General features: G+C 38.9%; 1 protein-coding gene across 1 annotated transcript; it reads right to left on the minus strand.

Moving 5' to 3' along the window:
• Positions 1 to 9,546: 9,546 nt before the first annotated feature.
• On the minus strand, positions 9,547 to 12,364 carry LOC126470691 (uncharacterized). The gene is made up of 5 exons (XM_050098691.1): positions 12,147 to 12,364; positions 10,865 to 11,789; positions 10,543 to 10,726; positions 10,289 to 10,351; positions 9,547 to 9,635 (listed from the first exon to the last, which is right to left on the minus strand). Exons 1-5 carry the CDS (start codon positions 12,362 to 12,364, stop codon positions 9,547 to 9,549), a joined length of 1,479 nt encoding a protein of 492 aa, XP_049954648.1.
• Between the last annotated feature and the right edge of the window lie 2,563 nt (positions 12,365 to 14,927).

A 14,927-nucleotide genomic window follows, 5' to 3' on the forward strand; every position in this document is an offset into this window, starting at 1 on the left:
TACATAAAAACTTGTTCCATAGATTACAAATATGACATTTTGTAATGATGTAGAATGATGTTGTTGATGTTGTTGTTGTTGTGGTCTTCAGTCCTGAGGCTGGTTTGATGCAGCTCTCCATGCTACTCTGTCCTGTGCAAGCTTCTTCATCTCCCAGTACCTACTGCAGCCTACATCCTTCTGGATCTGCTTAGTGTATTCATCTCTTGGTCTCCCTCTATGATTTTTACCCTCCACGCTGCCCTCCAGTACTAAATTGGTGATCCCTTGATGCCTCAGAACATGTCCTACCAACCGATCCCTTCTTCTAGTCAAGTTGTGCCACAAACTCCTCTTCTCCCCAATTCTATTCAATACCTCCTCATTAGTTATGTGATCTACCCATATAATCTTCAGCAGTCTTCTGTAGCACCACATCTCGAAAGCTTCTATTCTCTTCTTGTCTAAACTATTTATCGTCCACGTTTCACTTCCATACATGGCTACACTCCATACAAATACTTTCAGAAACGACTTCCTAACACTTAAATCAATACTCAATGTTAACAAATTTCTCTTCTTCAAAAATGCTTTCCTTGCCATTGCCAGTCTACATTTTATATCCTCTCTACTTCAACCATCATCAGTTATTTTGCTCCCTAAATAGCAAAACTCCTTTACTACTTTAAGTGTCTCATTTCCTAATCTAATTCCCTCAGCATCACCCGAGTTAATTCGACTACATTCCATTATCCTCGTTTTGCTTTTGTTGATATTCATCTTATACCCCTCTTTCAAGACACTGCCCATTCCGTTCAACTGCTCTTCCAAGTCCTTTGCTGTTTCTGACAGAATTACAATGTCATCGGCGAACCTCAAAGTTTTTATTTCTTCTCCACGGATTTTAATACCTACTCCGAACTTTTCTTTTGTTTCCTTTACTGCTTGCTCAATATACAGATTAAATAGCATCAGGGACAGGCTACAACCCTGTCTCACTCCCTTCCCAACCACTGCTTCCCTTTCATGTCCCTTGACTCTTTATAACTGCCATCTGGTTTCTGTACAAATTGTAAATAGTCTTTCGCTCCCTGTGTTTTACCCCTGCCACCTTCAGAATTTGAAAGAGAGTACTCCAGTCAACATTGTCAAAAGCTTTCTCTAAGTCTACAAATGCTAGAAACGTAGGTTTGCCTTTCCTTAATCTTTCTTCTAAGATAAGTCATAGGGTCAGTATTGCCTCACGTGTTCCAACATCTCTATGGAATCCCAACTGATCTTCCCCAAGGTCGGCTTCTACCAGTTTTTTTATTCGTCTCTAAAGAATTCGCGTTAGTATTTTGCAGCTGTGACTTATTACACTGATAGTTCGGTAATTTCCACATCTGTCAACACCTTCTTTCTTTGGGATTGGGATTATTATATTCTTCTTGAAGTCTGAGGGAATTTCGCCTGTCTCATACATCTTGCTCACCAGATGGTAGTTTCTTGTCAGTACTGGATCTCCCAAGGCTGTCTGTAGTTCTAATGGAATGTTGTCTACTCCCAGGGCCTTGTTTCGACTCAGGTCTTTCAGTGCTCTGTCAAACTCTTCACACAGTGTCGTATCTCCCATTTCATCTTCATCTACGTCCTCTTCCATTTCCATGATATTGTCCTCAAGAACATCGCCCCTGTACAGACCCTCTATATACTCCCTCCACCTATCTGCTTTCCCTTCTTTGCTTAGAACTGGGTTTCCGTCTGAGCTCTTGATATTCATGCAAGTGGTTCTCTTTTCTCCAAAGATCTCTTTAATTTTCCTGTAGGCAGTATCTATCTTACCCCTCTTGAGATAAGCCTCTACATCCTTACATTTGTCCTCTAGCCATCCCTGCTTAGCCATTCTGCACTTCCTGTTGATCTCATTTTTGAGACGTTTGTATTCCATTTTGCCTGCTTCACTTACTGCATTTTTGTATTTTCTCCTTTCATCAATTAAATTAAATATCTCTTCTGTTACACAAGGATTTCTACTGGCCCTCGTCTCTATACCTACTTGATCCTCTGCTGCCTTCACTATTTCATTCCTCAAAGCTACCCATTCTTCTTCTACTGTATTTCTTACCCCCATTCCTGTCAATTGTTCCCTTATGCTCTCCCTGAAACTCTGTACAACCTCTGGTTCTTTCGGTTTATCCAAGTCCCATCTCCTTAAATTCATACCTTTTTGCAGTTTCTTCAGTTTTAATCTACAGTTCATAATCAGTAGATTGTGGTCAGAGTCCATATCTGCCCCTGGAAATGTCTTACAATTTAAAACCTGGTTCCTAAATCTCTGTCTTACCATTATATAATCTATCTGAAACCTTTTAGTATCTCCAGGGTTCTTCCATGTATACAACCTTCTTTCATGATTCTTGAAGCAAGTGTTAGCTATGATTAAGTTTTGCTCTGTGCAAAATTCTACCAGGCGGCTTCCTCTTTCATTTCTTAGCCCCAATCCATATTCACCTACTATGTTTCCTTCTCTTCCTTTTCCTACTGTCAAATTCCAGTCACCCATGGCTATTAAATTTTTGTCTCCCTTCACTACCTGAATAATTCCTTTTATCTCATCATACATTTCATCAATTTCTTCATCATCTGCAGAGCTAGTTGGCATATAAATTTGTACTACTTTAGTAGGCGTGGGCTTCGTGTCTATCTTGGCCACAATAATGCGTTCACTATGCTGTTTGTAGTAGCTTACCCGCACTCCTATTTTTTTATTCATTATTAAACCTACTCCTGCATTACCCTTATTTGATTTTGTGTTTGTAACCCTGTATTCACCTGACCAAAAGTCTTATTGCTCCTGCCACCGAACTTCACTAATTCCCACTGAATCTAACTTTAACCTATCCATTTCCCTTTTTAAACTTTCTAACCTACCTGCCCGATTAAGGGATCTGACAACCCACGCTCCGATCCTTAGAACACCAGTTTTCTTTCTCCTGATAACGATGACCTCCTGAGTAGAACCCGCCCGGAGATCCGAATGGAGGACTATTTTACCTCCGGAATATTTTACCCAAGAGGACGCCATCATCATTTAATCATACAGTAAAGCTGCTGCCCTCGGGAAAAATTACGGCTGTAGTTTCCTCTTGCTTTCAGCTGTTTGGAGTACCAGCACAGCAAGGCCGTTTTGATTAGTATTACAAGGCCAGATCAGTCAATCATCCAGTTTTGCATATCACCATGAGACTTCAAATATTATCAATTATCTGTAGTGTGAGACCTATTATTTTTATTTTAAAAGTGTTCTGCACAGAAGTACAAGTTTCATTAATTGCATCTTTATGCAGTCACCATCTTGGCTATTGGACATAGAGATCACAACAAGAACCCCAGCAATATGAGTAAACACACAGAACATAGAAAAGATTCTTGTACAGGTGATATACCCTGGCGAGAAAAAAGGGACCAGACTCCATTCTGGTTCAATGTCCCATGTTATTAAAATATCCAAATTTTTCAATACGGCATGTGTTTGGCATGATATTAGGTGTTACCAGTTCTCAACTCAAGCAAGCAGCACTGCTGTGGCACATGGTGGCAGCACTTTGATTTCATTGAAAAAACCAAGAAACTGATCAGAAATATATTCCAAGGAACTGGAAGATAATGAGAGTAATGGTGTCTTATTAATGAAACATGAAATTTCTGAACCAGCCTGAATCTGAATCCAGATACCACACCAGTTTTTGTAGAGTAGCTCTCTTGCCAGTTGAGCCAGTCATCAAACTTTTATAATCTACTACTTCTTTCCATATCTTTCCAAACAAACCAGTGGCTCTCTCCAAGACCTTCCAGGAAGACCTTTATTCTTTCCAAACAAACCAGTGGCTCTCTCCAAGACCTTCCAGGAAGACCTTTATTGATTGATATGATAGTGAAGAATTCTTACTCACAGCCTAGGGCCTGATTTTCTGTTAAATGTAGAGAGATATGGAGTGAGGTGTTGGGGATAAAATTGTAAACCACCTGTGATGTTTGCTTCAGAGGCTCAGTTTCTTTTCACCTTCAGTACATTTATGTTACATAACACATTTACGTTACATAACATATTTAGGATGGCTAGATTTTATTGACACCACAGCACAGTGAATAGCATTTAATTATGTAGGACATGCAATGCAATAATGAAAATTAAAATTGTTCAGTGATATAATTTTGTTGAATCATTAACTTTCTACAAATTACTAACAACAGAGTAAACCAAATGTGGGGAACAAGATACATTTAGCCAGGGACTCAAAATCTGATGTTCCAAGAGGATACCATTATCTTTGAGAGTGCAGTAATGTCAACAGTTATTCATTAAATAAATTTGAAAGGTCACAAATGAATTCCTTTCACTTTGCAAATGTGAAAATTCTCCCACTGGTCATACAAATGATGTAGCAAACTATATTTGAATATTCAGATAACTATATTTGAATACACAATCTGTGCTATACTACATGCCACAATTTCAATTGTTTATTTGGATAGTACACCATATTAACATTTAAAAGTTGCACAATTTAGAACTTTATTAAATAATTCCATACATACAGTACCAACAGTACAATGAAATTATAACATGATACATACATTGTACCTTGTATAAAATAAAAGTTTACTGAGTGCTCTGACAATATACAACCAATCATTTAATTGCAGATATATTAGTACAAAATGAAATGCCATGAATAATAAAGCATTACAGAAACGTATTACAAGTGGACATACAAAAAATATAATTACCTTGGACACTTAAAAAATCCTGCTTCAACCATGATGACAATGAATGAACAGTCTTACATTACTATAAATAACAGACATAAATCTTAAAGAGTTGAAAGTACCTACTTTTCTTCATCTCCAGCAATTTTGATTTTTTTTTCAAACATTTAAAAACATGCTTGTGTAGGTTACAAGAGCAATAGTAAGCATACGGAAAACATCACGAGAATCTATCAGCAGTGTCCAATTGGGACGTTCTTATGTTTATGTCAATAGTCATGCATTAGAACACAACTTCTGCAGTGATAGGGCAAATACCAAAATATTTCAAAAAGCTGTGTTATATTACATCAAAATGTTTCAGAGGACACATTCATTGTGCGAATTACGCTACAAGAAATCTTGCACAATGATGATGTTACCATCATTTGAGTTGAAGTTGTCAGAAAGGCAGACACAAATTCCCATCTGTTCATCTCAGAGTACCACTTACACACATGTCTACAATTATTTTCTCCATGTATTTGAATTAAACCAGCAATTAATGGTGGTAAGTCAAACGAGTGCTTTTAAATGCAAAGTGTGTGGGAACGAGTATAATTACAGAAAGAATCTCAGTCAGCATGTTTGCAAAAAACCATCAAGAGGAGCTTGCTGTTGCCACTAAAGTGCCTGTAGCTTCTTATCAGTGCTAAGTGTGAGACAAAAATTTTTCTCTTAAAAGTAATTTGTATCGCCACCAACGAAATATTCATGGTTTTGCAGGAAGTATGAGCAGAGCAAGCACCAAATATGGGCTGCCTAAGTCATCGAAGATGCGCATGCGCAGTATAGCCTGTTGTAGGCCGCTGTCTGGTAACTGAACTGCTCAAAAGAACTGTGAGTGCGGAGGGCGCGTAGTATTTTCGTGCTTTCATTCGCAGTGGTTCCTTTGTGAGTGCGTGGTACTTTAGGTTTTTGCGTCTTTTTTCTTTCTATTGATTGAATCCACAGTGTTGCGTTTGTGCTGCAAAAATGAGTGCTTTTAAATGCGAAGTGTGTGGGAACGAGTATAATTACAGAAAGAATCTCAGTCAGCATGTTTGGAAAAAACCATTAACAGACGCTTGCTGTTGCCGCTGAAGCGCCTGTAACTTCTTATCAGTGCTACGTGTGAGACAAAATTTTTTCTCTTAAAAGTAATTTGTATCGCCACCAATGAAATATTCATGGTTTTGCAGGAAGTGTACATCGTGCCCATTTGAAAGTAGTTCAAAACGGAGTTGGATAGATCATTTACAAACTGCTCATAAGATTCAAGTTAATTCCGAAGATTTGCAGTTCTCAAATGAAGATGAGTTTTTACAGTGGAATGAAGACACTGAACGCACGACACATTCAAAATTTATTAAAACGCATGGGTCTACTAGCTCTACACCTTATTATGGTTGCCATCGGTCAGATAACTTTATCTCCAACGGTAAAGGCACAAGACATCTTAAATTGACAGGCAGCAACAAAATGAATGGAAAGTGCCCTGCATAGATGAAAGTAACTGTACGCAAAGGTGGAACATACAAAGTACATTTTGTGCCATCCCACGCTGGTCACAAAGAAGATTTGAGGCACCTGCCGCTGAGTCAAAAAGAGCGGGAAACCTTAGCAACAGATATTGCAATGGAACTTCCGTATGACAAAGTTCTAGATAAAGTATGGACAAGTTTGCAGGACTCCGAGTTGCAAAGAATCCATTTGTCTACCAAGTAAGACTTACATAACATTGCAGCAAGCTATAACCTCTCCTACAAGTCGGCCATACATCAAAATGATGCAATCGGTGTCGAAGCTTGGGTAAAAGAAATAAACGAAAGTGAGAATCCGTGTGTGTTATTCTATAAACCACAAGACTCGACTAGTGAACATCAAGAACTGAGGAGTGAAGATTTCATATTGGTGATAATGAACAGAGCACAACGCGAAATGTTATCAAAATATGGAGAAGACTGTATCTGTATTGATGGAACCCATGGGCTTAACGGGTACGATTTCGAAGTGACCACTCTCTTAGTACTGGATGATCTCAGGCCATGATTCCCATGTGCTTTTCTAATGTGTAACAGGAATAATGTCGATGTTTTAAGTATATTTTTACAGTACGTAAAATCACAGGTTGGACCAATTTACACCAATGTATTCATGTCTGATTTGGCAGAGTCATACGGTAATGCATGGAACAGGACAATGGGTGCTCCTAAGATTAGACTCTATTGTACCTGGCATGTGGACAGAGCATGGAAAACTAATATCAAGCGGAAAATTGCAGATCTGGATAAAAGAAATCAGGCGTACCGGGTCATTAAATCAGTGTCAATGTTGAGAAATGTAAGTATGTTTCAGGAATCACTGCAAAAAGCACTGCAGAAGCTCAGGAGTGACCCTGACACATCAGAATTTGCTTCATACTTCAAGACGCACTATGAGGGAAATGTGGAGTGTTGGGCCTACTGTCACAGAATGTATGCTGGTCTCAATACCAACACGAATGTGGAGAGTATGCATAGGACGTTAAAGGAGATACATGGTAATGCATGGCAGATAAAACCACTGGACAAAGGCATATCTACACTAATGTCCCTAGTTACAGCCAAGATGTTTGACTGGCTTATAGCAAATGTAAAAGGGAAGATTACAAGCAAAGTTCAAGACATTTGTAATAATCACAAAACTAGTTTGTTAATGGACAAGGACCTCATCACTGAGGTAGATGGTGGTTGGGAAGCGCCATCCACATCATATTCAGAGGTGTACATTGTTAAAGATAACAGAGACGTCTGTGAGCACAAATTAAAATGTAGTGATTGCAATGTGTGCATACGTAAGTATTACTGTACATGTATGGATTACTGTATTAGATTCAATATATGTAAGCACGTTCACCCTGTTTGCCATGACAGTGTCTGTGAAAATCCCTTGCAAAGTCCAGAGGTACTGGGTACTGACGATGATGTTGAAGCCACCAGTGAGAGAGAAGCAATATTAGCCGAAGTAATTACAATATCTGTTTCAAAAACACTGAAATCATTGTTAGAAGGGAGGCAGAAGCTTATTTCAGTGTTTTCCAATATTCTCAGCTGAATGATAGAGGCTGAACTACAGTTAGCTAAAAAACTGTGTTATCCTTAAAGGCAAATGTGAGAGCTGTTCGAGCCCAAAACGGTTATTTCAGACAAACAGATAAGGGCCATAAAAGAAAGCTTATGCCACAGAGGAGGCTGTTTTCTACCAAGAAGAAAACAGCATGTAGTATTTCTCTGGGTGTTACCGATGACGTAGAAATCCAGTTCTTGATGACAGGACCTGAAAATAAAATTCACATCAGATCAGATTAGATATTATATTAATATTTGTTCCACAGATCATGAATATGATGCTATAATTATGTGGAATGTATCAGTTTAACATATGTTTACTTGTTATGACTTTTTGTGTTTTATAGAGGAAATTACAGGAATTTGATAAAAGCACTGTCATCTGGCGTATTACTACATTAATTATTGTTACTTACTTCAAGCGTTACTGTGGTGACCCGGCCATGCCAACAGCATTTCAGTCTCTAATTCTACTTATTATAGATGCCTTGACCTCCACACACTCGAGTCATCCTGAAGATGCTGAGTGGCCTTTAGTTCTGGGATCAGATATAGCAGTTCCTCTCAAATCTGATCCTGAGGCAGCTGTAGAGGACAGGGTGGAATGCTATCCTGAACTCCAAATGGTGGAGACATCTCAAGTCCTTCCCATCTGCTTTCAGAGCATCACGCTCTGGACTGTAAATAAAGATATAATTAGAATTCAGGCATGCCATTTTGCTATCAAATAACAAAAGTGCGAATAATGATTAATGTTATACTGGGTTGAAAGCCAGTATCAAAAAATACTTATATTGTGGCGTATTAACTGAAATACCGTTACACACCTGACTTGCCATTCACTAGGCCTGATGAGGCTGAGTGGATCACAACCCTGACCTCCTGAAGTCCAGATGTTTGGGATATAAAGTCCTCCACTCTTGAGACAGTCTGAGGGGCCTGACTCGTCATCAGTGCCGAGCTCCAAATGCTTGGGACTTCCCTCATTAGTCCTCAAGATGGCATAGTCCGGACTGTAAGTAAGCATTTAATCAGAATTCAGATATGTCACATTGCTTTCAAATAACAACAATTTACATAACAGTTGATGACATACTGTACTGAAAACCAGTATCAAAACATCTTTATATTGTGCCCTATTAACTGCAATACCATTACATACCTGACTTGCCATTCACTAATCTTGATGAAGCTGAATGGACCCGGATCGCCTCCTCTGAAGTGATGGAATTCCAAGGTTCTTTCCACTCTCCTTCTGGCGGCCAGGTAGGGCTGAGTGGATCCTGATCTTCTGAACTCTAGATGTTGGGGATCTCAGGTCCTCTGCTCTTGAGGCAGCCTAAGGGGCCTGACTTGACATCAGTGCCAAGCTCCAAATGTTTGGGAGCTCCCTTACTGGTCCCTGAGATGGCATAATCCAGACTGCAAGCAAACACTGCATTGAAGTTCTACAGTTTAGAACGAATATAATTACAACTACTATTCTGCCAGCTCCACAACTACCACTTTAGAAACTGTGTAGGCCTAATGTGAGTAAATTAGAAAGTTTGCATTAGGGTATCTTCACATATTAGACAGGCAGTCATCAGATGAAACACTATTACTTTAACAAATAGGATTACTTAATTAAAAAAAACACACACACACACACAATATGTTAAATACCTGATGTGCTGCTCACTCAGCTTCAAGGGATGGAGTTTCTTTTTCCTCGTGTTGCACATATTGCAAACTGAGACCGTCTCCCATTCTGCTGTTGAGGGGGTGTAATCTGGACTGTAAGAAAACTTTAAATCAGAATATAGCCACACTACACTGCTACCTGATAGCAACATTCTAACTATAACATAATCTGTAATTGATGATGAATATAAGGTCATTGGAGCAGTACCACAGACATTTGATATCATGGATCCCATCAGGTGTTACCTGTGCTGTGAGGCACATTTGATATGGTGTAACCATACTGCACAGCAACAATGTGGTTCATGTCCAATCCCGTAAATAAATTTTATATCGTAGTGCAGACATAGTAAAATAGAATATAAAGGTATCAGTACACATATATAACTTCAGATTTCATTATACTCAGATTATGTAATCTCCATTAGATTTATTTTACACACATCTGATGCACCATGATGAACAGCTGACTGCCATGACAGTGTGTGGTTGTACCACAACATGGACCTCATTGTGGGTGTCAAGCCCTGCAAATAATTTTTGTGTTATTATTCTGACAAAATTGAAAGGTCTAAAAGGTAGCATATACTCTACTGCCAGTAACTTTTAAATCCGAATCCAAACACACTACATTGCTACTGAACGGCAACATTGTAAATATTACTTAATCTGCCATCTTTAGTTGATATGAGAACATTAGAGCAGCATGAGACACATTCGGAATAATGGCTCCGTTGAAGTGTTACCTGTTGTGCTCTGTTGCACATTTGGTATGGCATAATCATGCTGCACAGCAACAATGTCCAGGCCTGTAAATAAATTTTATAATATATTGCAGACAGTAAAATAGAATAGAAAGGTATCAATATACATATATAAATTCACACAAAACTTACTGGTACTGAACATAAATTCGTATATTAACCATGACTTACATTTTACTCTACCAAGGTTCAACATGTGAACATAACTACTCAATAAGTTGAAAACTGATACATACCCTCATTCAGAAGTGATTTTACTATTTCACAGCTTTCTTCAGCATTTGGAACAGCCAGAGAAATATTACATGCTGTTTTCTTCTTGGTAGGAAACAGCCTCCTCTGTGGCATAAGTTTTCTTTTGTGGCCCTTATCTGTTTGTCTGAAATAATCGTTTTGGGCTCGAACAGCTCCTACATTTGCCTTTAAGGATAACAGTTTTTTGGCTAACTACAGTGCAGCCTTTATCATTCAGCTGAGAATATTGGAAAACACTGAAATAAGCTTCTGCCTCCCTTCTAACAATGATTTCAGTGTTTTTGAAACAGATATTGTGATTACTTCGGCTAATATTGCTTCTCTCTCACTGGTGGCTTCAACATCATCATCAGTACCCAGTACCTCTGGACTTTGCAAGGGATTTTCACAGACACTGTCATGGAAAACAGGGTGAACGTGCTTACATATATTGAATCTAATATAGTAATCCATACATGTACAGTAATACGTATGTATGCACACATTGCAATCACTACATTTTGATTCATGCTCACAGATGTCTGTGTTATCTTTAACAATGTACACCTCTGAAGATGATGTGGATGGTGCTTCCGAACCACCATCTACCTCAGTGATGAGGTCCTTGTCCATTAACAAACTAGTTTTGTGATTATTACAAATGTCTTGAACTTTGCTTGTAATCTTCCCTTTTACATTTGCTATAAGCCAGTCAAACATCTTGGCTGTAACTAGGGACATTAGTGTAGATATGCCTTTGTCCAGTGGTTTTATCTGCCATGCATTACCATGTATCTCCTTTAACGTCCTATGCATACTCTCCACATTCGTGTTGGTATTGAGACCAGCATACATTCTGTGACAGTAGGCCCAACACTCCACATTTCCCTCATAGTGCGTCTTGAAGTATGAAGCAAATTCTGATGTGTCAGGGTCACTCCTGAGCTTCTGCAGTGCTTTTTGCAGTGATTCCTGAAACATACTTACATTTCTCAACATTGACACTGATTTAATGACCCGGTACGCCTGATTTCTTTTATCCAGATCTGCAATTTTCCGCTTGATATTAGTTTTCCATGCTCTGTCCACATGCCAGGTACAATAGAGTCTAATCTTAGGAGCACCCATTGTCCTGTTCCATGCATTACTGTATGACTCTGCCAAATCAGACATGAATACATTGGTGTAAATTGGTCCAACCTGTGATTTTACGTACTGTAAAAATATACTTAAAACATCGACATTATTCCTGTCACACATTAGAAAAGCACATGGGAATCATTGCCTGAGATCATCCAGTACTAAGAGAGTGGTCACTTCGAAATCGTACCCGTTAAGCCCATGGGTTCCATCAATACAGATACAGTCTTCTCCATATTTTGATAACATTTCGCGTTGTGCTCTGTTCATTATCAACAATACGAAATCTTCACTCTTCAGTTCTTGATGTTCACTAGTCGAGTCTTGTGGTTTATAGAATAACACACACGGATTCTCACTTTCGTTTATTTCTTTTACCCAAGCTTCGACACCGATTGCATCATTTTGATGATTGACCGACGTATAGGAGAGGTTATAGCTTGCTGCAATGTTATGTAAGTCTTACTTGGTAGACAAATGGATTCTTTGCAACTCTGAATCCTGCAAACTTGTCCATACGTTATCTAGAACTTTGTCATACGGAAGTTCCATTGCAGTATCTGTTGCTAAGGTTTCCCGCTCTTTTTGACTCAGCGGCAGGTGCCTCAAATCTTCTTTGTGACCAGCGTGGGATGGCACAAAATGTTCTTTGTATGTTCCACCTTTGCGTACAGTTACTTTCATCTATGCAGGGCACTTTCCATTCATTTTGTTGCTGCCTGTCAATTTAAGATGTCTTGTGCGTTTACCGTTGGAGATAAAGTTATCTGACCGATGGCAACCATAATAAGGTGTAGAGCTAGTAGACCCATGCGTTTTAATAAACTTTGAATGTGTCGTGCGTTCAGTGTCTTCATTCCACTGTAAAAACTCATCTTCATTTGAGAACTGCAAATCTTCGGAATTAACTTGAATCTTATGAGCAGTTTGTAAATGATCTATCCAACTCCGTTTTGAACTACTTTCAAATGGGCACGATGTACACTTCCTGCAAAACCATGAATATTTCGTTGGTGGCGATACAAATTACTTTTAAGAGAAAAAATTTTGTCTCACACGTAGCACTGATAAGAAGCTACAGGCGCTTCAGCGGCAACAGCAAGCGTCTGTTAATGGTTTTTTCCAAACATGCTGACTGAGATTCTTTCTGTAATTATACTCGTTCCCACACACTTCGCATTTAAAAGCACTCATTTTTGCAGCACAAACGCAACACTGTGGATTCAATCAGTAGAAAGAAAAAAGACGCAAAAAACTAAAGTACCACGCACTCACAAAGGAACCACTGCGAACGAAGAAAGCACGAAAATACTACGCGCCCTCCGCACTCACAGTTCTTTTGAGCAGTTCAGTTACCAGACAGCGGCCTACAACAGGCTATACTGCGCATGCGCATCTTCGATGACTTAGGTAGCCCATATTTGGTGCTTGCTCTGCTCATACTTTTCGTCCCTTTTCTGTTGGAATTTCGGGCGTGGTGGGACATCACGTGACCATGTGTAGCCCCGCTCTATGTTGAGAGCTTATAGTAATTGTATCATATCCCACCCAGATAAAGGATGCAAATAAGGAAGCAGTTCTTGGCAAAATATGATTTCAAAATTAGACTCCACAGCTCAAAGTACCATTACATTTTGCTATGGGGTGACTTTGACAGATTTTTATTTTTTTCTAATTCGTACTCAGCAATATTGTTATGTAACATTTCCAACAGGTTTACATCTACGCAGCACTGCAAAAAGCTAGTACTGTGGAATACAAATTTCTTGCAAAAAAAAGGTATGAAACAGTTTCTTGTGTAGCTTACACCGGAATAAAGGACAACAAATTGCATGACTATTTCAAAATGTGTAAAAAATTAACAAGGTTGTCTGTGAGGCAAAGAAACCGTACAACTGACAGTTTATATTCTACTCTAGAATAAAGCCATTTGGGGAGTTAAAACGGTAAAACATGGTATGCTACCAGTCTACAATTTAGCATAGAATGGCATTCTATAAGTTTAAGACGTAAACACAAATTAAGAAATAACTTCAGGTCTAGAGAAATTACTAGACTAGTGCCTTATGGTCGAAAAACACTTTCACAGAAGGCACATTTGTAAAATTCTGCTACAGTTGTCATATTTGAAACAAAATATTTAGTTCAAAGCTACTGACCAAATTAGCCTACTCAGTCAGCTTCAAGTAAATGTTTACGTATGTTCACACGTATATAGCATTAAGAGATCTTTCAGTGTCATAAAAGGAACAGGACATCAGAGACTACTCCAGCAGCATTGGAATTTCATAAACCATACTAAAATGCTTCATTCCGCTGTAATTGCACATTTCTATGTCCAGATGCACTATGAAGCACATGATATTCAGCTTTTCATGTGGTTTTCGTGATACTAATTTTCTTGGTCCAGTACTGTATTCTCATGTTTGGTTCTTTATTATGGTATAATGTCATTCGTCCCAGAAAACTAACTGCCTCAGTGGAAAAAAAATAATAGAAGCACATTTCTCTGTAAAATAGACAGAAGTAGCTTCATTAAGACATTAATGGTTGATTGCTAATAATGTGGAAATAATAAAAAATCAGGAAATTGAAACTACTAACTTATTTTGGTCTTTCATGGTTATGAGAATGTATATTAATTCACTTGATGGCTCCAGAAATCTGTTTTGATTTCATTTGGGTTAGGAGCTGTAAATGAAGAGACCAGCAATATTACGAAGACACGAATCATATACACGGGTCACGTGAGGAAGGACCCCCCCCCCCCCCTCCCCACTATAACTCAGTTTGAAACTTCCTGGCACATTAAAGCTACAGTTTTAATCTGCCAGGAAGTTTCATATCAGCTCACACTCCGCTGCAGAGTGAAAATCTCATTCTGGAAATATCTCCCAGGCTGTGGCTAAGCCATGTCTCCGCAATATCCTTGCTTTCAGGAATGCTAGTTGTGCAAGGTTCGCAGGAGAGCTTCTGTAAAGTTTGGAAGGTAGGAGATGAGGTACTGGCAGAAGTAAAGCTGTGAGTACCGGGCGTGAGTCATGCTTCGGTAGCTCAGTTGGTAGAGCACTTGCCCGCGAAAGGCAAAGGTCCTGAGTTCGAGTCTCGGTTGGGCACACAGTTTTAATCTGCCAGTAAGTTTCATATCAGCGCACACTCCACTGCAGAGTGAAAATCTCATTCTGTATAATTCAGCTTGTTCTGCGCATGTGTCAAACTGGCAGCTTGGGTGCGCCGGAAAAATTTT

This window comes from Schistocerca serialis, chromosome 3, assembly GCF_023864345.2.
Source record: "Schistocerca serialis cubense isolate TAMUIC-IGC-003099 chromosome 3, iqSchSeri2.2, whole genome shotgun sequence".
Lineage (NCBI taxonomy): Eukaryota > Metazoa > Arthropoda > Insecta > Orthoptera > Acrididae > Schistocerca > Schistocerca serialis.

Excerpts from the sequence above, each read along its gene's own strand:
- LOC126470691 (XM_050098691.1), bottom strand. The coding sequence starts at position 12,364 with ATGAAAGTAACTGTACGCAAAGGTGGAACATACAAAGAACATTTTGTG. Across the intron at positions 11,790-12,146 it reads AGAATCCATTTGTCTACCAA|GAATAATGTCGATGTTTTAA; the intron begins GTAAGACTTACA and ends AATGTGTGACAG. Across the intron at positions 9,636-10,288 it reads TGTGCAACAGAGCACAACAG|TCCAGATTACACCCCCTCAA; the intron begins GTAACACTTCAA and ends GTTTTCTTACAG.